General features: G+C 48.0%; 1 protein-coding gene across 1 annotated transcript in view; it reads right to left on the minus strand.

Annotated features, from left to right (window-relative positions):
- Window positions 1-15,371: 15,371 nt before the first annotated feature.
- The window catches only part of LOC100673161 (carcinoembryonic antigen-related cell adhesion molecule 5-like), a 45,536-nt gene continuing 38,472 nt past the window's right edge, over window positions 15,372-22,435 (minus strand). Inside the window, 2 exon segments of the mRNA XM_064293749.1 lie at window positions 15,372-15,619; window positions 16,017-16,295. Of these exon segments, the coding sequence (XP_064149819.1) occupies window positions 15,432-15,619; window positions 16,017-16,295 (467 nt within the window). The 3' untranslated portion in view covers window positions 15,372-15,431.

A 22,435-nucleotide genomic window follows, 5' to 3' on the forward strand; every position in this document is an offset into this window, starting at 1 on the left:
CTCCTGCTCATAATATGCACACTGGTTCTCTACCAGGAGGGGTCGGGGCCAGACCTCACTACAGTCTGAGGGTCTTTTCCTCCTAGGGGGCCTATACTGTTTCAGTACTGTTGCTGCTGCTGCCGGTAGGGCAACCTGGCACCTCCTGTCTTTGTCTTCTTCTCTGTTGTTATAGACCTTGAATGCCAACTCAGTTAGGTGTTCGATACTCATAGTTACTCCTCCCTCTATTTTACAAAATTTGTTCTCAGTATCTGGGGCACACTGTCTTATAAAATTACTATTGACCCTGTGAGCATTTGCTGGGTCCTCTGGATCCGGATCAGTATGTTGTCTTAAGGCTCTATAAACTTTTTCGAGGAAGGCTGAAGGGTCCTCATCTTTATGCTGGTTAATTTTACATACTTTGTTCCAATCTAAGCTTAGGCACTCCACAGCTAAGGCCTACTAAAAGACAGTCCCGATATCAAGTGACCCTACGGTATTCCACTGTGCAATTGTGGTCCTAGTGGGGCCTTGAAGGGGGAAGATGTCATTGACTGCATCCCTGGGCCATTGAGCATCATGTTGCCTCTGGGCTTCCTCTCTGGCCTTGTCTAGGACCATCTTCCTCTCTTCAGGGGGGAGGATGGTGCTTAAGAGAGATTGACAGCCTGCCCAGGTGGGATCAAAAGAGTTAAAGATGGCAGTAAACAGTTCATACAATTTCTTTGGTTTCTGTTGACATCCTGAGGTGTTATTCTTCCAGTTAATCAGGTCTGCTGTACTAAAGGGTAAAAAAACCTGGCCCCTATTCACCACTGGAATTGTTTGGTGGAGGGGATACTGGCTGGGGGCTAGCCCTCCCTGTTGGCTCTGTTCTGGCTTTGCGGCACCCAGGGCCACATTTTTCCTTCGAAAAGGTGTCCATCCCCCTCATATGGGATGATGGCAAGGAAAAATTCCCAGGACATTTGAAGTGCCTTTCCCGGTTAATTCTTTGCCCTTTTCCCCTCCCGGCACAGGTCTAAGAGGCTAGCTGTGCACTGCTGGAGTTGTAAGGGCTGTTCATTACCAACCCTGGCGGTGGCACGGTGGACCTTCTCTTTTTCCCATGATCACAACCAAATTTATCTCAGTTCTCTGAAGTACACCTTAAGGGTGAACGCTTTGGAATGTTTTTAGGATCATCCCTGTTCCTACACCTACACACTTGCACGAAAATACATGGTCAGACAAATGTAGAACACAGGTTTTAAATGCATTCAGACAGAAGGACGCCCCCTCCCAACCTAGAGGAGTGCCCACCAGACAGACAAAGGATACCAATGCAAAAAAGATGTCCTCTAAGCCCCAAACCAAAACCTGAACCACAACCAAAACCAAGACTTAACCAAAATAGATGACCATAAATTAAATTATCTGTTTTCTGCGGTCATAGAGCAGAGATAGAGAGAAAGAAAGGGAGAGAGGAAAAGAATGTTCCCAAAGAAAGATTGTTGCGAACCTCTGAGGGACTGTATATCCTTATATGTGCCTGCCTATTTTCATTCAACGTTATGTTCTGTGAGATTCATTTACATTTTCGTGGGTGTCTAGTTTGTTCATTCTCATTGATGTATTGTCTTCCATTGTGTGAACACTCTATCAACTACCGATTAACCTTGGGTGATCGCAGATGGACAAAAATCGTTGCCGATGGCAGGGTGACCAGATACCCTTGGTTTCAGATGGGGCAAGGGACCCCAGCTAGGCTGAGGATGGGCTCCAGGGACCACAACTCCCATTTCCCCCTTTTTACAACCCTTGGGGCCGGGTCTTAGGACTGCGCTGTTGCCACTCTCTTCTTTGTGTAGCTCCCTGGAGGGACTGTAACCCCCCTCGGGGGGACTTTAACCCCTCCCTTAGATGACCAGTGAAACAATCTGGTCCCGCAGTGCTTGCCTTAATTCAGAGGCCTTTCCCATCCAGTTTCCAGTTTCTGTTTCCGAGCCGAGGTGGGGACCCTTGGGGGCCTGAGGTCCTAGTTCCTTTATAATTTACAGAGTTTTTCTCATTTTAATCTTTTAATAGAGTGAACATATGTACTAAAAAGTGCTGAAAACATAAGTATACCTTCACAATGTATGAACTTTCATGAAATGAACACACCCATTTAACAGGACCCACCCCCAAAGGACCCTTCCAGTTATATCCCACCCAAGAGTAACCACTATCCTGACTTCCAATACCCTAGATTAATTTTGCTGTTTTTTGGTCTCATATAAATGAAAAATACTGTATATCCTTGTATGTGTCTGCCTATTTTCATTCTACCTTATGTTCTGTGGGATTCATTCGCATTTTTGTGGGTGTCTGTAGTTTGTTCATTCTCATTGCTGTATTGTCTTCCATTGTATGAATACTACGGTGTATCTCTTCTAATGACCGTTCAACAGGAGTTTACCAAGTAGAGATAATGGGTCACAAAAGCCCTTCTCCGAAGCTAAAAGTTCCAAAGTGGTGATAGTAAGTGGTGCTGAAACATACTAGGCCAGGTGAGGGCATGACCCTTGATTTAATTGTTATTCACGCTTTTCAGGACAATGAAGTTGCATATTCTTCCCTGAATTTCAATGCCCAGCTACCAAAGAAACCGACTTCAACATCCTCATCCCCAACAGCCACAGGAATGATCTCTTCAGAAGTAAAAAAGAAGTAATGCAATCGTACCGCTTGCTGCACTGTTGATGTATTTATTTCAAGCTGCTCTCATCTCCATCACTAGGAAATCCCTTTACCTTCAGGGGAAAAGAAAAAAAATCCCCTACCCCCACAACTTCACTCCCTAATGCTGCACCCCCAGGCTACACAGCCCCTCCCTTCAATATCAATATGAAGCCTCCACTGAGACTTCTCCCTGCTCTGCGGTGGGTCCCCCCTTCCTCACACCTTCGAACCACAGCTTCTAACTGTGGTTTGGCCAGACCATGCTGTGGCCCTAACGCATTTTGAACGTGGTGCCAGAATCCTGCGCATGCATGAACCAAGATTTTGGCGGATGCGCAGGACCTGAAGAGTTGTGTCCTCAATCTGTCCTGGGACCTGAACATCACCGACATGACTCAACTTCCAGACCTCCAAATGTGGACATAGGAAGGTAAAGGGCAGAGAGTTCTGGGCACCAAACCCAACCCCCAGGCCACCATTGGAAATAAAATACTCCCCAACCACCCCAGACAGTAAGGACGTGGTCTTTCAGCAGCTAAGCCCCATGTTGCTCCTAGTTTGCACAAAAAATAAATTTCCATTTTGTTTCACTTGCAACTGGTGGTGTGGCATCCATCTTATTTCAATCTGTTAATAAGACAGGACAAGAACCCTTCTTGGGCTACAAGTTTTGGAGACCCTAGCTGGAACTTACAGACTCCGAAACCTGGGCAGTGAGTATCCGGACCGCCACAACCCTTAAGGCACTCACCCACCCGTTTGGTCAGTAAGGAGTTTCAGGTGGCCACTGTGATCCCTGCCCCAGGATGAGGTCCACTGGGTCTCCACCTCAGCTCAGAAACAGAAACTGGAAACTGGGTGGGAAAGGCCTCTGAATTAAGGCAAGCACTGTGGGACCAGGTTGTTTCACTGGACATCCAAGGGAGGGAGTGTTAAAGTCCCCTCTGAGGGGGGTTACAGTCCCTCCAGGGAGCTACACAAAGAAGAGGGTGGCAACAGCGCAGTCCTAAGACCCGGCCCCAAGGGTTGTAAAAAGCGGGAAGTGGGAGTTGTCCTCCCCACATGGCCCAGGCACTGCAGCAGCTCCCACTTGGACTCAGGGATTCAGTGAGATTTCTGTTAGGGATGGAAGGTCCCCGTGGGTCCTTAACCTGAGATGGAAGCAAAGGCAGATCCTGTGTAGTCCTCTCCCCATCCTGCACGGTGAGTTCCCCATGTGCCCAAAGCTCCACGGGACTTTTGAGATGGTTCAGGGGATCACAGCCAGGTGTTTCCACAGACCAAGGATCCACAGTGCTGGGGAGCTTTACCCTCAGTCCTCCCTGGTGGTAACACTCTCTGGAATCTTGGGTCTAGATATTTGTTCCAGGTCAGGTCTCTCTTTGAGAAGAGAAAGGACAGAGCATCCCATCCCAGTCCCTCCTGAAGACTTGAGATCTCTCACAAATTAGAGATCGGGGAGGGGGGTAGGTCAGTTATCTGGGAGTGAACGGGTTATATCTTCTCACTGTTAGGAGGTCCCTGTACTCCCTCCTGACAGCATAAAGACAAAGGCCTCACGTTCCTGGCACAGCAGTGGGCCCTGGCTGTTTCCTCCCATGTGAATGCCAGTGCTTCTGTGTCTAGACAGACTGTGCTCTGAGCACCATGGGTCAGAATATGAGGGGATATGTTGTATTATATAATTTCTTCTCCTCTATTTAATGAGTATTTGTTGGGCACCTGTTATGTGTCAGGTACTGGACTAGACCCTGGGATTCCACAGACAATAAGACAGATGTAGTCTCTGTGTTCATGGTGTTTACGGTGTAGCAAGAAGACACATATAAAACCAAACCAAACCCAATGCCGTTGAGTCGATTCCGACTCATAGCGACCCTATAGGACAGAGTAGAACTGCCCAATAGAGTTTCCAAGGAGTGCCTGGTGGATTTAAACTGCCAGCCTCTTGGTTAGCAGCTGTAGCACTTAACAACTACTCCAACAGGGTTTCCAAGAAGACATATGTTCAGTGAAAATTAGGAAACTAATGAGTGAGTGGGGCCTGAGCTTGTCTGGGGATCAGAGAAAGATTTTGTAGTAGCAATCTTTTGGCTAAGACTTGAGAATTATTGGAGGGTGTGGAGGGGAGGAGCCTGGTACAAGAGGAAATGGCCACCAGGTGGGCACAACGTGGCTGGATGGAGGAGCTGACAGAGTCCAGTGTCAGGAGAGTTCTAGAGTGAGAAGGACTGTGGAGTGAGGTGATGCTGGTGAGGCTCAGGCCCTGCTGGGCTGTGGGTGATGCTGAGGGGGTCAGCAGCCCTTCTGGCGGGCTCCAGGCTGTGGAGTAACTTTGCCACCCTCTGGTGGACATTGAGGAAAGTGTAGAGGGAAAAGTTACTGTGCTAAGCAGTTTTTATTCAATGTCATCCTTTAAGAATTTCCCATGTATATACAGTTTTAACGTAGTGTAATGGTCCACCTCTTTGAAATCCCAGTGTCTCTTACTTCAGGCTCCTCTCTCATGTACCCAAGAAGATCTCATCAGGTAAATGTTTTCATGGTCTGATGTAAGGTCACTTTCTTTCTATAGTAATTGTGTTCCAGTTACAATATGTCCAGGTTGAATGCTGAGATGGTAGGTCTACAGGTAGAAAAGTGAGTAGCAGCATATTGGAACACAATCTCCATGTGTCCTCAAGAGGGCCAGAGTGCCGAGGTGAACAAAACTTTATTCCCTTCCCTTTCCTTCCCTGACCCCACACATGAGATCAGGACAACAGGGCAGATTAGGGGGATTCAGAGCTTCAGGGGGTGGTGCTGCTTTCTAAATCTCCTCTTCCTTCCCTTTGTGAGAATTCTCCATCCTCTGCCCTCTTTAGGGGATCTGGGTCTCATTTGTGTTAACACCAAGAGTATACCCTGATGGACCCCCCCCCTTCCAGAGATATTTTAGCAGAGGGACATCAGAGTCCCAGTGTCAGAAGGACCAAAGTCAGTGTCCCTGTCACCTCTGTCGCACCAACCACAGAGACCAGAACAGGTGACTTCCTGCCTTCTAAGAGCTCATAGGTCAAGAGCATCCTTAGAAATGGGATTCTGGACAGAGTGTGTGAGCATTAAATATTATGAGATAAAAGGTGCAAATTTATTTGCATAATGATATATGTAGTAATTAGAATGTCCATTTCCTCAGCTTTCTCAAATCACGGCCAAATCTGTTGCAAAAGACCTCTTTAAAGTGTTAAAAAGCAAACAAGTCACTTTGAGAACTAAGGTGTGCCTGACCCAAGCCGTGGTATTTTCAATCACCTCGAATGCATGCGAAAGGTGGACAGTGAATAAGGAAAACTGTAGAAGAACTGATGCCTTTGACTTACGGTGTTGGTGAGGAATCTTGAATATACCATGGGTTGCCAGAAGAACAAACAAATCTGTCCTGGAAGAAGTACAGCCAGAATGCTCCACAGAAGCAAGGCTGGGGAGACTTTGTCTCATGTACTTTGGACCTGTTGTCAAAAGGGATCAATCCCTGGAGAAGGATATCATTCTTGGTAAAGTAGAGGGTCAGTGAAAAAGAGGAAGACCCTCAATGAGATGGATTGACACAGTTGATGCAACAATGGGCTCAAACACAGCAGTGATTGTTAGGATGGCAGAGGACTGGGCAGTGTTTCATTCTGTTGTACATAGGGTTGCTATGAACTGGGACCAGCTTGATGGCAACTAACAACAACGTTAATTAGAATGTCCATTTCCTCACCTTTCTTAGAATAATTCTGTGGTAGAATGCACACGAACCTATACGTCCATCACTCTGCCCACACATTCATCTGTAAACTTATCCTCATAACTGTCCATTCATTCATACATACACTTATGGCCGAAACCACTGTGATACCCCCACCCTGGAGGCAGGGGGCCCTGAGATGTATAATGAGATCCCTGTGCTGGTCTCTTCAAGAGTTCCAGGTTCCACAGTTGATGTGACATGAGCACAAATAACTCCCACAGAACTTATTGTTACCATCCAAGGAAGAATAGTGGGCAATGGGTGTTTTAAGGAGGGGCTACCATGTCCACGTGCAGGGCCAGGGAAGACTTAGGCCAGCAGGTGGCTGGTGAGTTTGGTCATTAAGGAATGGGGAATGCTAAGTTTGGGCATCTAGGAACTGAAAGAGAGGGCATCCCAGGAAAAAAACACAGCAGATGGAACCTGCCTTAACAGACCAAGAACACCAAGGTCTTCCTGTCCCAAGTTTGGGTGAAAAGAAGTGGAAAGTGAAAGCAGGAAGGAAAAAGTCAGCTGTGATTGATCTTGGGGACTTGATTGATGAGTTCAGGTTGTTGTGTGTGTCTTTTTCCAATTTAGATATGAGGAAGGGTTGGGATCTGGGATGGTACCTGGGTAGGGTGAAGTTCTAAGCACCTTCTATTCCCATGTTACCTCTCCTTGTAGAAGTTAATATACACCTGAGGGCTGTGTTCTGAGTGGAGACAGCTGATGTTCTGAAGCAGCCTGTAGTGTTCATTGGCTCCAGAAAGGGAGGACAGAGATAAAGATACCCTTGCCACTGAAGCCTTAGTTCTGTGGAACCAGCAGTTGTCACATCCGTGATTCTTGTCAGACACGTGGGTTGGGTGAGGATCTTAGGGTTGGAGTGTTTCTCACTATTGTAAATTTAAATGAAGTGGTCCCAGGCATGCAAGGATCCAGACCACAGACCTCTGATGTAGGGAGTTCTGGAGATGTGGGAGAGTGAGTTCATGTGTTGAGAATGAAAAGGACCTTAGATGTTTGACTTTAGTCCATTTCCCATGGGAGCCAGGGAGTGTTTTAGCAGAGAATGTTCACACATGGGCTATAGAAGAATCCTGCTGAAGAGTAGAACGGAGTGTGAGTCAGGGAGGGCATGGCTGGTCTAGGAATCTGTAAGGAGGCTCCTTACATAAATGGGACCAGAGATAATGAATCCTATAACTGTGTTGTGTCCACAGGAGGGAGGAGGTGAGGTCAAGAAGGCTCAAAAAAGAAGGGCTGGGGTTGGGGACAGGTTACACATGGGATAAAGGCCAGGAGGATTTAGAGATGCTCCAGGGTTCTGTCTCAGGGGAGGTTGTGTGGCTACACCATGAGCAGACATACCTGGGTCAGGAGCCGGGATAACAGATTCACAAGGAAAGAGCAGACAATAATTAGAATGGGGTCTCAGGAGAGACTGAGACTGACTTGAGAACCAGCGACCTATGGATGAGAGGAGAATATGTAAACTTGGGGAATGCTGAGGTTTTGAAGCCTCAGAAGAATGTTTTTGGTTTTTGCATGGATTAACGGTTTGTTTTTCCTCCCTGTGCATTGAGCTGATCGAACATCTCATGCTGGTCACTGAGACCTACTTCTGGCATGACAGTGTGAGGAGCTTTGCTGAACACAAGCGAAGGGAACAGAGATTCCAATCAACACACATGAAGGAATCCAGTCTTTGTAAAAGTAGTTTCAAAAAGCCACTAAACCTATGGACTACTACAGCCTTCTACAATAAAAGGAAAGGTGAAAGAAAGGAGGAAAGTCCCCCAGCAAACTCTGAGGAAGGAGGAGAATGTGATGTCCAGAGTTACCACATTATATTATTCAAATGTCTCATTTTCAATGAAAAAATCACAAGGCATACAGAGAAACAGGAAGAGAACCCATTCAAAGGAAGAAAATACTGTGACAGAAATCAACCCTGAGGAAGCTGAACCACTGGATTTACTAGTTAAAGTCTTTAAAATAACTGTCTTCAGTATGATCAAAGAGCTAAAGGAATTTAAGGACAGAGAACTGAAGGAAATCAATTTAAGATATACACGGCAAAAAATATAAAATGCAAAAGGCATAGTAGAAAAACCATCAATGAAATTAAAGTGACATTATTTAAAATATTCACTTAATTGAAAAGAAAAAGTAAATGAGGAATAGAGGACAATAATACATGAGATGTATAGAAAACAAAAAGTAAAATGGCAGATATAAATCCAACTATGTCAATAGTAATACGTGAATGGATTAAACAATCTAACCAAAAGGCAGAGGTTGTGAGACTGAATTAAAAATAATGACACAACTATTTATTGTCTACAGGAGACAAATTCAAAGGCACAAATAGATTGAAAGTAAAAGGATGGGAAAAGGTATATCATGTGAACAGCACCCACAAGAAAGCTGGAGTGGCTATACTCATGTAAGACAAAAAAGACTTTGAAAGCAATACTACAGATATAGAGGGACATTTTCTAATGATAAAATCCATCAGGAATATATCACAGGTATGTGCCAAATAACAGAGCATCAAAATACATGAAGCAAAAACTGACAAAATTAAAGGTCGAAATAGACAATTCAGTAATAGTTGGAGACTGCAACACTCCACTTCAATAACGAATAGACCAATGAGACTGAAGATCAACAAGTAAATATTATAGTTGAACAACACTATAACCAGTAACAGTTCCTGGATGTAACTAAGGAGCCACTTGTGCTTCTGGGTTGATCTGATTATAAATGTTTGCATCAGGGATTAGTAATTCCTATAAAAAAAAAAAAAAGCAGAGCAAGGGAGGAGAAGAAATGGTCTCTGAAACCCTTGTAACCTCAGAATGTCATAGCTTCTCCCTGGCTATCGTGCCAGCTCAGAGCTGCTCTGCGTTGGGCCTGGCTGTGCTCAGGGAGGTCCCTGCTTCTCAGCCCAGCCCTCCTCCGCACATCACATCTGTGCCCCTCTTCACTGCTATTCCCTGAATCTCAACACACAGCCAAGTGTGAGGTGGGGTACGTCTTGAGTATCCCTTGGGACTGTGGGCCAGAACATTCATGGCTCAAACTCACCTCACAGATGGGAACAGCTGCCTGATTGACACATGGGGGAGAGGGGCTGGGCAAGGGAGAGAGAGAAGAAGTCATGGGACAGGCAGGGAAAGGGTTACGGTAGAGGCCAAGTGAGCAGGTGCCAGGGCCCCAGCTTAGAAGGTTCTTAACCTTACAGCCTAGAGCTCATCCTCTTGGGTCTGATTTTGCTCATTTCTCAACAGGGGTGACCGCCTCTGACTCCTCAGCGTCAGTCCTCCAGCCTGCCTAACAGAACACCACACATATTCTTGCTGAGTCCCCATCCCTCACCCTTGTTAACCTGGAACCCCTGACTGCTGCTTCCAGGGGCCCTTCTGTGTTCCTTGCTGGACTCCAGACCCTCTCTTAAGACAACTGAGTGGACACAGGGTGGGCTCAGGACAGAGTGTGGGGGAGTCCCTATCCCTGAAGGGAAGCTCAGCTCCTGGCCGATTAGGGCTAACACTGTCCTGGCTTTTCTGGAAACAGTGGTGTGTCTATTCTTTGTGAAGTGTTGGCCAGTCCCCCTGTCCAGAGCTGTGAGCTGGGATCCCCTAGCGAAGGGTGAGGAGGGGATGGGCTTACGGGGGAGGCAGAGATGTCAGATTGACCATGACTGGGGGAGCAGAGACAGGTGTTAGCTCTCAAGGGTATAAAGGAGCTTAGGTTCCCTTGAAGGAGGTGCTCATTGTCCCTCAGCCCCTGTAGACCCAGAAAAGTGGGAGCATCTCCTGGATAGAGGCTCTTGGGGCATTTTAGGGGCCAGAAGGGATCAAGAGAGGCTGAGGGGTGGCTCTTGCTCCACATTCCACAGTTCAGGTCTGACATGGCCACAGTGAAGCCCTCTCTCCTGAGGGTTCTGTGATTCCTTTCCTGAGACCACAGGCAAAGATCAGAGGCCGAGGAGGTGGTGGGCAGGAATGGATGCTGGGGGGAGGCCTCTCCAGGATGAATGTGCACTCACTGAGGGTGTATGTTAGGGGCCACTGATGTCCAAGGTCGCTCTGGCTGCTGACCCTAGGAAAGGTCAGGTTATTGGTGAGGGTGCAGGGAGAGGTTGTAGGGTTTGTGGTCAGAGCAGAGGACAAGGAGGGAACTCCATTTCCAGCAGGGGGTGAGACCTCTTTTCTCCATTACTGTGGGGATGAAAGGAGGAGCTCTAGAGGGGGGAGCTGAGGAGAAGCCTTAGGAAGCCACATCTACCCTGGGCCCAGAGGGAAGATATCATCAGATTGTCAGGCAGATGTCAGCTGTCTTAGGCATCCAGTGCTATAACAGAAATACCACAAGTGGATTGCTTTAACAACGAGAAATTTATTTTCTCACGGTAAAGTAGGCTAAAAAGTCCAAATTCAGGGCAACAGCTCCAGGGGAAGGCTTTCTCTCTCCGTAGGCCTTCTCATCAATCTTCCCTGGACTAAGAGCTTCTCCGCACAGGGACCATGGGTCCAAAGGTTGTGCTCTGCCGCCAGCACTGCTTTCTTGGTGGTATGAGATCCCCATGTCTATCTGTTCACTATCTGTTCAGAAGAGATTGGCTTAAGACACTAATCTTGTAGACCTTATCAATATAACTGTCACTGATCCATCTCATTGGAAACCCTGGTGGAGTAGTGTTTAAGAGCTATGGCTGCTCACCAAAAGGTTGGCAGTTCGAATCCACCAGGTACTGCTTGGAAACCATATGAGGCAGTTCTACTCTGTCCTATAGGGTTGCAATAAGTCAGAATCGACTCGATGGCAATGGGTAATCCATCATAGGGATAGGATTTAAAACATATACAGAAATCACATCAGATGACAAAACGGTAGACAGTCATACCATACTGGGAATCATGACCTAGCCAAGTTAACAGATATTTTGGGGGGACACAATTCATTCCATGACACCAGCCCAGGAGAAAGCTGACCAGAAGAGACTCAGACCACAAGAAAGGAATTTCCAGTGGGGTTGGGTTGATTTGAATAAACAATAGGAAGTGCCGTTCACTGAGCACTAACTACCTCCCAGACACCACTGTCAGTTTGCTGCCTGAATGAACTAGGACTCCACTGAGGGGTGGGGCCATAATTGTCTCTAATTTATAGATGAAGAGACTGTGAGGACACAGTGTGAGGTCAGTGCACAGCAAGGGTAGAGCCCAGATAGAATTGGAGGAAAGGGTCCTTGGGGGAATTGGGGAGGTGTGCAGAGACAGGCCCATATTCCAAGAATGGGGCCTCCTTCATCCTGGCCTGGGGTCAACCTGGGGATAGGAGATGAGGTGGAGGATGTACCATATTACCATTCAGTTCTGATGAGGAGGCAACACCCCAGAGCAGCCACCACAGCCACCCCAAATAGGACAGCACTCATGATGCCTGCGATGGCCTCAGCAGAGAGTCCTCAGGCTCCTTCAGATCTGTCATCTGCAATGGACAGAGGAGGAGACTAGCCTGAGACTCATCCTCTGTTGCTTCTGGGTTCGCTCCATTGTGATTCAGCCTGGGCTGCGTCCCCACGAACAGGTGATCCTGGGTGCATCTTTCCCAGGCGATGCTGACACCTCATGGGGAGAGATCTTCCCTTTTCCAATCCCCTTCTATGTTGGGTGTCAGTAATGAGGGACCCTTTCCCTGCAGAGAGCTTGAGGTCCTAAGCCCTGAATCACTCTACACTTACGCAGACGGCAACCAGGACAGCTGAGGTGGTGTGGGGTCTGTGAGTGGGATGGGAATTTCCCCCAAGACTGTCCCTTTCGCTCAGTGGTTGTGCCTTGTCCCAGGTTCTCAGCTTCTGGGCTCTCCAACCTCTCTCCCCATATCTGGGCTGGGACCTCATGGGTGGATTACAATGTGTCACGTACATTTCATTTGTGTATTATCATCACATGAATGTCCTCTTGTCTATTTCCTTTGCCATGGTGAAGTCCAGGCACCTCCCTCACCTCTGCTGCAGGAGTGATGGAGGTGTGGTTCCTGAGAGCTGATCTTCTGCTGGGTGGTGCTCAGAGCCCCCTCATCACACATGGGCACTACCGGTCCTGGGAGGGAGCCGTGTTACTTCTATGGTTAAAGAGGGTGCAGTTGAGAGCACAGTGGTGGGACAGGAGGTGAATGTGATTTTGTGCCAACAACATGATAATGTTAACATTTTGGGACACCTAGAGTCAGAATACAATTCTCTAAGATTTTCTCATCCTTCTTCCATTGCCTATTCACAACTACTCTATAAAGTGCATTATAACCACCATGTTCCTGAAAAGAACATTGAGATTTATAATTTTATAACTCATAGGAGGGGATGAGGAGTCATTCACTTTTCACAGTTAGCCGAGGAGGCCACTTTTGCAGGAACCGACCGGGTTGAAGGCCTCGCACTGATACTCCCTGACATCCCCCTCCCTACTGACAGGGTCTGTGGTGAGGCAGCTGCTGTCCAGGGAAAGCATCATTTTCTCCATGAGCTGCAGGCTCTACCCTTCAAAGGCCTACCTGATGATGATTCCATTGTGGTTGATGAGGCAGGTCAGGGTCACGGGGCCCTACTTTTCTATGACTGTGATGTTGATGGCTTGGATGGAGGGTTTTGTCACTGACTGTGAGAAAGAGAGGAGGTGACTGTGAGAGGACCATGGGGCTGGGCCACTCTCTTTCCTCTGAGATCCCAGCCAACTTACAGATCCCACAGTGAGCTCTGAAAGGTGACCCAAATTGTGATCCTGACTTTCTGCAGTGGCTGTTTATACAGATGTTGATCTGTCGAGGACAGGACAGCTGCCCATCACTAGGAAATAGGTGCAGCCCCCTGACTGGGATGTGGACATCTCTGGAGTATCAGCACTGGGATCTCTTCTCAGCCCACGTGTCCAACAAACTCATCAACAGGTAGAATATTTGACCCTTGTGTGGAGAGCAGGCTAGCTGAAGGCAAACGTAGAAGCAAACAACATGTGAAGAAAGGAGATAAAGAAGATGATGCAACCTAGAGGAGAAAAAACAACCTTATCAACAGAAGACACCAGGACCAACTAAGTCACAAACAAGGACTTATCAATACCAACCAAATGGGCTCAAAGAGTTCCAACATGTATAAAAGAAGGGACACTAAGACTCAACTTGGCTCAGAGTTATAACCAGAGCCAACTCAGTCATACGCTGTGGACTGGGAAGCAGTGGGCTGCGGCAGCATGCCTGGGCTTACTGCCAAGTCCTAGAGACGTTGCTAACTCGGTCATACGTTGGGGGTCGAGACTCAGTGAGCTAGGAAGCCGTGGGCTGTGGCAGCTCGCCCAGGCTTACTCTTAGTTCACTCCCGACCCAATACACGTTGCTTTGGTCATACGTTGAGAGCTAAGGGGTAATAAGCTGTTGTGCTCAAGAGACGTGACAGAGATCCATGAGAGATTCTCGGGGATTAAGGCTGATTTGACATCCCAGCCATCGACGACGGCATGGTCAAGAGTTGGCCTGGACCAGAAAACAAAATGCCCAAACACCATCCTCATTTTCTGTAAGCTTGCTTGCTTTCCCTCTCCTTTCCCTTGGTGAATTCAGATCTCTGGCGTCCAGGGTAGCCAAGAATCTGTGTGCCTAATAACTAATAAAGACATTGTGGAAAGACACAAATCATTTGGAGTAGTTGTTGCGACACCCTCCTCACGACACTCTTGGAACTTTGTGTGGCCCTTTCCTAGGGCATCCTGGGACTTTATAAGAGATCAGGCCACCTCTCTAGTAAACACTTTGGTGTATGTGGGGAAGGCAGGCTGCCAGCTCTGTCCATCTCTGGGTCAGGGCAGCTTTACATGCAGAAGGAAAGGGTTTTCTTATTGTTAAATAATTTACAGGGGAATGAAGCCCAGTCTTTAAAACTTTAGGAACTGAAGAGATTTAAATCTGAAGGATTTGTTAACCTGAAAAAGACTTTTGCTTCCTGGTCTGTGGACTGACTTTCAGGTGATGGGAATCTCTAGACAGGAGCGGTAATGGTTCTAACCAAAGGCTGGTACTGTTAACTCTCTCTATAAACTGCATACTTTTGGCCCTTCCCACCATGAAGGGATTTCATGGGTGCATCTATCTAGTTTTCCAACTATGATTCATGATTCATTGTTCTCCTTTTTGTATCATCTGTGCTGGTATCACACAACTCATACAGCTGTAACTTCAGAGCTGGGACAGGCTCAGGCATATCTGCCCTGAAGCTTGTACTTTTCCCCATTTCCCTGCAGTATAATCCCAGTCTGCTGTGGTGTCAATGGGCTGTACTTTTTAGCAAGATTAGGACAAGGCTCATGTGCACCCCTCTACACTCACTGGTCTAATCGCCAGTGGTGTCAGAACAGGGTCAGTGCACCAGGGGAAGGCAGGTAGCAGAGCAGGAAGGCAGAGTCCTGTCCTGCCTGTCACCCCACTGGTGGCTATTCTGTCCTCTTCTTCGGGGGAAAAGCATGAGTTTTTTCCACAGCCTTGTATGTTCCTCGTAGCACATGGAATCTGTGAACAAAAACTGAGATGACAGTTAGTGATGGAGAGGAGCAACTTGACTCTGGAAACATTCTTCCCTACCCTTTGTGGAGTCCCCTCCCATTCCAAATAACTATCTGGGGCTAAGAGAACCACCTTCCTGCATTCTAGGCTGGACCCAAGGTCTGCCCTGAGAAATAAGAAGAGCAAGGGAAGGAATATTCTGCGCAGAAATAGTTGAATGCTCAGGGATAGAATTTGGGATTTTTGTGTGCCCAGGGGACATAGGCTGGGAAATAGCTTCTTCCAGGATTTTTTCTGAGAACCAGACAGACATCCACCCCCGAGCTCATTGCGAGAGTTCCAGGGAGCTACTTTCCAGAGACTGTTACAGTCTTGTCATGGTTCTACTGAGGCCAGTGGCAGAGTTATGGATGAGGCAGTCCTAGCATCCACTATCATTCAGTGCTATGTTGGGGATAAAGATCTCTTGTGTGGGTTGATGGAGACTCCCACTGATAAATCAAGAACACTGTGCTGTTGGGCTGGAGGCTGTTTGGCAGGAGAGGGTAACAATGGTCCCTGGAGGGTAATTCCAGCCTGAGGGGGAAATGGTGGGGGTGTCTGCACCATCCGGAGCAAACAAAATAAAGGCATGTTGTGATGTAACCAGAGGGAAGGGGAAGCTCCTGGCCTGATAAGGGCCACAGCATCCCTCTGAGCCTTGTTTTAAAAAGTCCCACACACTAACCCTCTGACTTCTCTGATCCTGATCTGAGACCATCAACCAGTTTCCCCTATCCCAGGTATTGACCCCAAGCATCTCAACACAGGAGCAACCCCTCCCCTCCTCGTCTGGTGGCATGGCTGGGCCTGCTCAGATTTGCCAGGGAAAGGACTTCATGGCCAGCTTGGGTGTCCAGGGGCTGAGGGTCAGTGTACTCGGACCTGAGAAGACTGACGTGGCCTGGCTCTGACAGTGTGGGTTTGGGCCAGCAGCCTGTACCATATGGGAACAGAGGTTACTCACAGAGAACATTCAGGATGAATGGGTCACTATGGAGGACATACACTGGGTTCCAGGTTCAACACTCATAGGGTCCTGTGTCATTCCTTGTGACATTGTATACAGTAAGGGTCCTGTTGTCCGAGGACAGCTCCAGTCTGTCACTGTCTGGGAGGCTCTGATTGTTTATCAACCACAGGTAGGTTGTATTCTGAGTCTCAGGGTCACACGTTAATATAACAGAGTCCTGGTCCTCCATGGAGTTGGAGCTGCTGTTGGTGATGAAGGGTGTGGTTAATTCCGCTGTCAGATAACAGAGAGAATATTACCCCATTTAGTATCTTTGATTCCACTAAAGGCACCTTTCATTCAGGGTTGGCAATGCATCTCTCTCAGCTAACCTGGTGTCTTTAAAATACATAGCAGATCTCTGTATTACAAGATAAATGCCTGACAATTTGAGTGCTCAGAGATTGTCAGACCTACCTGCCTTATTCTATCTCTGGGAAAAAGCACAGACTTTCTCAAATGTTAATGAAGTAGCAGCGTTTGTTCATGGAAAGTCACAGGTCTGGGGATCAGAGATTACCCAGGGCCTCTCCTGGGCTCTTCCCTGACCAGCTGACTACCTGACCGACCTCAGCTTCCTCAGCTGGAACGTGTGCTTGCTGAGGTCCCTCCAGCTGCACAATTCTACATTGCCCACATCAGGTGTTTTTTCTCTGAAATACAACTTTTTGTTCAAAGACACCCTAGATGTGGGCAATGACAGGACTCCTAATTGTCATTAAACCTGAGGATATGAGGCAGCCTGTCCTGGAGACTGGGTGTCATGAGCAGAAATTACAGCGAGGAAGACCTGTAGCAAGACCAGTGGTCAGGCCCTGGGGGCAGTTCTTTACAGCGTTTGATGGTGACTGACAAGATGCCATGGCTCCATAAAGGACAGAGCCAAGTCCAAGGAATGATCTAGAATAGCATGAGGAGACAGGAGCTGGTTGGTTTGGAAACAGAACCCTGCTCTCTCCTTGGTCTTTAGCGTCCCTTCTCCCATGGCTGAGGGCACCTGAGGAGCATGTTTGTCTTTCCTGAAATACATGTGGATGGTTCCAAATGCAGAGCGGGCCCTGGTGGAAAGTGGGGAGCATGAACTTGAGGAGAATCTGGCCCTCATGAACCATTTGTGTTTAGTGAATATGGGTATAAACTTGATTAAATATCTTCCAAATGTGAAAATTGTTATTAATGGTTCAAAGATCTGAGGCCAATTGTCTGAAGGAATAAATTTCTAGTGAACACTAGAAGATCTTAGGCCAAGCTGGAAGTCCAGCAAGGATCACATTATGATCAAAGGAAGATGCTGAAGTCTTTGAGATCAGAGATTTCCTGGATGGGGAGAGAGAGGCGGTCCTGCTAAGGGGACAGAATTGATCAGAGGGAATTTTGAGGTGTCACAATATAAAAGGAGGAAAGAGATCATATTAGTAGGAATTATGTATTATGTTAGTTTAGAAAAGCGATCCCTGTCAGTGATTCCTCATGGAGAGTTGAGCACAATGGGGAGGAGTCTCCACAGAGGACTGTAGAATGCTTCCCTTCTTCCCTTCAGATCTCACGAGTGATGTTATGAAACTACTACAAAATAACACAAAAGCAACAATAATAACTAGAGTTTGATCATATTGGTCCAAACTGACTAGCTGACTGCCTGATCAACCTCTGTTTCCTCACCTGGAACCTGTGCTGGCTGAGGTCCCTTCAGCTGCACAATTCTGCCTTCTGCAGCCCAGTTGTATTTTCTCTGAGGCCTCCCTTTTCAAGGATATCCTGGAGATGGTTAAGGATGGGACTTCTCATTGTCCTTATACCTAAGGAGACAGGGCAGCCTGGCCTGCGGACAGGGTGTGATGAGCAGAATAACACTCGGGGAGACCAGGAGAAGCCTGGCTGTCAGCCACAGAGATATATTGACTGAATCAACAGTGGCTCATGCATCTCCCTTCTGAGAGGACTCCAACCTCATGACCAAGGTGTTGTGTTGAGGGACACTTGTGCCTGTGGAATAGAGAGTAAATCTAGTCAACAGTACGTGGTCTGGAAGCTCCTCCCTGGAGGAAGTTCTCAGAATGGAACTGTGAGCCTCACACCAAGGACAAGGATGTGAATCATGAGTAAAACGCATAAAATGTGTCTCTGTGCTTTGGGGACTGCAGACCTATTCCCTTGCCTTTCACTCCTGGTTAGTTCAGTGCAGAAAGTGAATCAAGGAGGTGCACATCCACCTTGCTTGGCCTGTCCCATGTGTTGGTACCACTAAGGGGAAGAACCCTGGACATGGGCACAGTGGAAGCTTTTTCTCCTGGGGTCTTGGGTACATTGGTTGGTTGTGGAGCCCTCTCAGGGGCTGATGCTTAGACTGATTTCTTTGTCTTTTACTGTTTCCTGGGAAGGGTGAGCCTGGCCACAGTATTGGTGGAAGACAACAGGACAGTCAGTATCTGGGGGAGGGTTAAGTGGTGGAGGGAACTGTGTAGAGCAGGGCAGTGCCAACTGGAATGAAGGAGGAGGAAGATGAGGGACATGGAAGGAACAGGCGGAGTCAGAAATGTCTGTGGCAGTGAGCAGTTGGGGTTCATGAATTCACAGACCCAAAGATCCAAGGGCTCCCAGGTGACCCAGAAGCAGGTCCAGCACATCTTGAAACCCTCTCCACTGAGCAGCACCAGAGTCATCATGAGACCCGACTCCTGGGGTAGCTTTAGGAACAGGCAGTTAGAAGGAAGGAACATGGGTCTCAAGTCAGCTAGAGGCCGGGGAGCCAGGGTGGCTGAAAGTCCAAGGAACCTGCAAGAAGGGTCCAGTCTCTGAAGAGATTATGGACCATTAATTCTCTCACCATTCCCTCCTTCCTTCTTTTATCGAAGAGTAATTGAGAGTTTGTTACATGTAGGGTCTGTGCTAGCTGCAGGGTGTGCAGTGGGGAGTGAGACATTAAAGTCCTTTCCTTTATGCTCCAGTGGGAGGGACACACAACACATCAATAAACAAACATAAATATTTTCACTCCAGTGCAGGGAGCGTGTGGATCTGCTCTCTGGGGATGGAGGCCTGGACATGCCTGGCATTGAATGATTGTGGAAGTAATTTAGTTCTAGAGTAAAACCAGATTAAGCATTCATTTGCTCTGACACCCCCATTTCCTCCCCACCCCCCAACAAAATCTCTCCAGAGAAAGGATTAGGGGTATCTGGCTTGCAAGGTTGTCTGTGAATTAACCTGAAAATATTCACAATTATCTGACCTAAAGCTGGGTACAGAGAAGGGGCCCAAATAACCAAATAAATGGAGTCTATTATCTTTTGCCTCAAGGAGAGGGCACTCTCAGGTTGAAAAGGAGCTGCCTGTGGCATCTTCTTCCCTGGCCTTCCTATAGGGTCTTTTAACTTCCCCATGGTAGTCAGCTAATGGCCAGGGGCCCATGGCCATCTGTGGTCTCCAAATTGAGTCTCAGGGGAAGGACTCAGCTATCCAGAATAGCTCTTGGGGCTGAGCCCTGGCTTGTCACCAGCTCCAAGTGCTCTGGGACTTGGGCAATCAGTAAATTGTTCCTCTCTATCAGACCTGTCGTGGAGGCCAAGATGCAACCCTGGCTGCAGGCTCCTCAGGATCACCTGGAGTCTGGAGGCCTGGGACAGGGCCTGGGGAAGGGACTTCCTGGTGCTGATCTGCTCTGTGAGGATCCCAGGGCCCCTCAGGCCAGGACCTGACCTCTAGGCTGTTTTTCAGAACCATGTTCACAGGAAGAAGCCCAGGGAGGATGGACCAAGTGATCTTCCCCTGCTGAGTTACTCTCCATCTGAGTCTCCTTCACTCTGCTGTGGAAATCTGCAGGGTCTGGATTCGGGAAGGGAATTCTGATCTAAATGCTCAAAACACAAGTATGGAATGCAGAGGGGGGTATAGGCACTGCAAAGAGTCCAGGCCTGTCAACCCTTATCTTTAAAGTAGAATTAACCCCACCCCATGCCCAGATGTCAGAGAGGAATTACGGTATATGTGGATCTGTCCAGATAATATCTCATTGTTATCATTTGTCATTTTTAATTTGTACATTCTTGTGTCCTCCAGGGTGACATTCTGGAACAGCTGGGACTCATTGGGGTACATTGTCTCTCAATCTCTGTGTGCAGGCCCTGGAGTATATGATTGATCTAGTGGTAGGCATGATACAATTTTATTGTAGTTGTCTGTACTTTCCCATTTGTAGCAGATATAGATTAAAGGATCTGCTGGTGGATTGTGGAGAAGTAGAACATCCTTTCTTTTGGCAGCATTGGTTGGCATGGATTCAACAGTGAGTTGAGCTGTGATGGATGTCTTCCAGAAGATTAAAAGTGAGACTAGTAGGGAAGAGAGAGAAATCAATCAGCATTTGGACAACTGTATTGGGGTGGAAGGTTGGGGCCCTTGAGTCTGAGCAGGTCTCTTTCAGCCCTTGGATCTGGGGTGTGTGTGCTTCCCAAGTCAACATTACTTCTGTGCCTTGGACCCTGTTATTACCTCTTTCTCTAATACTCTCTCCCAGGTGTCTGCATGGTTCACTTACTCACTCACTCCCCTCAGGCACCTGCTCACACTAGGTGGTGTCCTTGGGAGCTGCCTTCAGGGACGCCTCATCTACAGACCCTCTGTCTTCACCTTCTGACCTCTGTGTCCTCCATGGTGCTTATCAACCCCTGACATCCCAGGCAGGTCTAAATTTGCTTGTCTTTCTTCCCTCTACCCTGGATGTGTGCTCCATGAAGGCAGACACTTGTTTCGTTGTGTGTTGTAAACCTAGTGCTTAGACAGGTCTGCAAATACCTGGGGGAGGAATCAGTGAACGTTCCTAGGGCCCCTCCAAGTCCTGGTGTTTATTTGCCCATTTCTGAGATTGGTAGGCATTTCACAATTTATCGTTTGCCCTAAGTCTGCTGCCTTGGAGAGGATTCTGCCTCATAGCGACCCCATAGGACAGAGTAGAACTGCCCCATAGGGTTTCCAAGGAGCAACTGGTGGATTCCAACTGCCCGACCATTTTGTTAGCAGCTGAGCTCTTAACCATTGTGCTGAGAGATAATTAATCTGGAAGACATGCAGCAATTGCGGTTTTACTCCCTCTTACCAATTCCAGTTCAATGACACTTCCTGTTGATGTGCCCTCTTCTCTCTTCTGTGTTCTCTCCACTGGCGCTCCACAGGGAGCTTTCTGCCTGTCACCCCCCAGAGGCTTCTTCTCCTAGGAGACCCAAGCCAGCCTCTGCTCCCCCTATCCTCCCAAGGAATCCTCCCCTCTAGTCTGTGAGTAGGGACCCCTGCCAGTGGACACGCCCTCTGTGGGGAGAGGCTGAGGGAGGCTCCATGGGTTTCTGCTGCCTCCTCTGTGCTCCCTCTGTGGGGAAGAACTCTGGCTCCAGAAATACAAAGGCTGGTGTCCCAGGCACGTCTGCTCTGCTGTCCTTCCTCCCTCTGCAGTGAGCCTCCTCCTGGGGTAGAGCTTCTGCAGGTCATGTGTGTGTGGGGGGGACAGTGTGGTTTCCCCTAGATAGCCTCTCTCCTCCCCTCCTCTTTCATTTCTGGTCCCTAAGTTCCATTCTTTCCTTTTCATTTCTGTCTGCATTTAGGTTCACTGGAAACAGTTGCTGCCCCTGGCCTTCTCAGCCTTGATCCTTCTCCTACCCCACCCACGCCTATTGTTGGGGTAGACACAAAGCTAGGGGCATCAGCCTCCTGGGTTGGGCATTTTCCAGAGCTCTGGGTCAGGGTGCACAGTCAGCTCTCCCCTGCAGTTCTCTTTAACCCCATTTGGCTTTTCCCTTTACAGCAGGAGCCTAGGGGCTATATCAGGTACTCTTGTCACAGGGGATGTCACCTGGTTGTGCATCAGGATCACCTGTGGAAATTGTCAAAGAAGCCTGGTATTCAGGTGATGCCTTAGAAATTCTGCTTCAGCAGCTGAAGTAATGTTGATGATGCCCATTCAGGATGAGAGCCAGCGATCCGTGTGGTGGGGCGGGCTTCTCACCCTCTCGCATGTATATGTAGAGTCTGAGGATCCTGTTAAATGCGGTTTCTGACTCAGTGGGTGCGAGGTGGGCCTGAGAGTGCATCTACCAGGCTCTTAGGTGGTGCTGATCATTCTGCCTATGGACCACTCTTGGAATACCCAGGCTGTCTGGGACTTCTGTTCCTAACAGTGACCTGCCCACATCAGCATTGGCCTCTGCTATTTCCCGGTCTTGGGTCTGTGAACACCAGGAAAGGAGCCCCTGGGGTCCCCTAACCCAGGGATGATTTCTCATGTGACACAGAAACCCACTGGTTGTCCAGGTTTTTCAGTGTTCTCATCTGCACTAACCTGTTGCTGTTGAGTTGAATCTTACTCATAGTGACCCTGTAGGACA

Source organism: Loxodonta africana, chromosome 11 (genome assembly GCF_030014295.1).
Source record: "Loxodonta africana isolate mLoxAfr1 chromosome 11, mLoxAfr1.hap2, whole genome shotgun sequence".
NCBI lineage: Eukaryota > Metazoa > Chordata > Mammalia > Proboscidea > Elephantidae > Loxodonta > Loxodonta africana.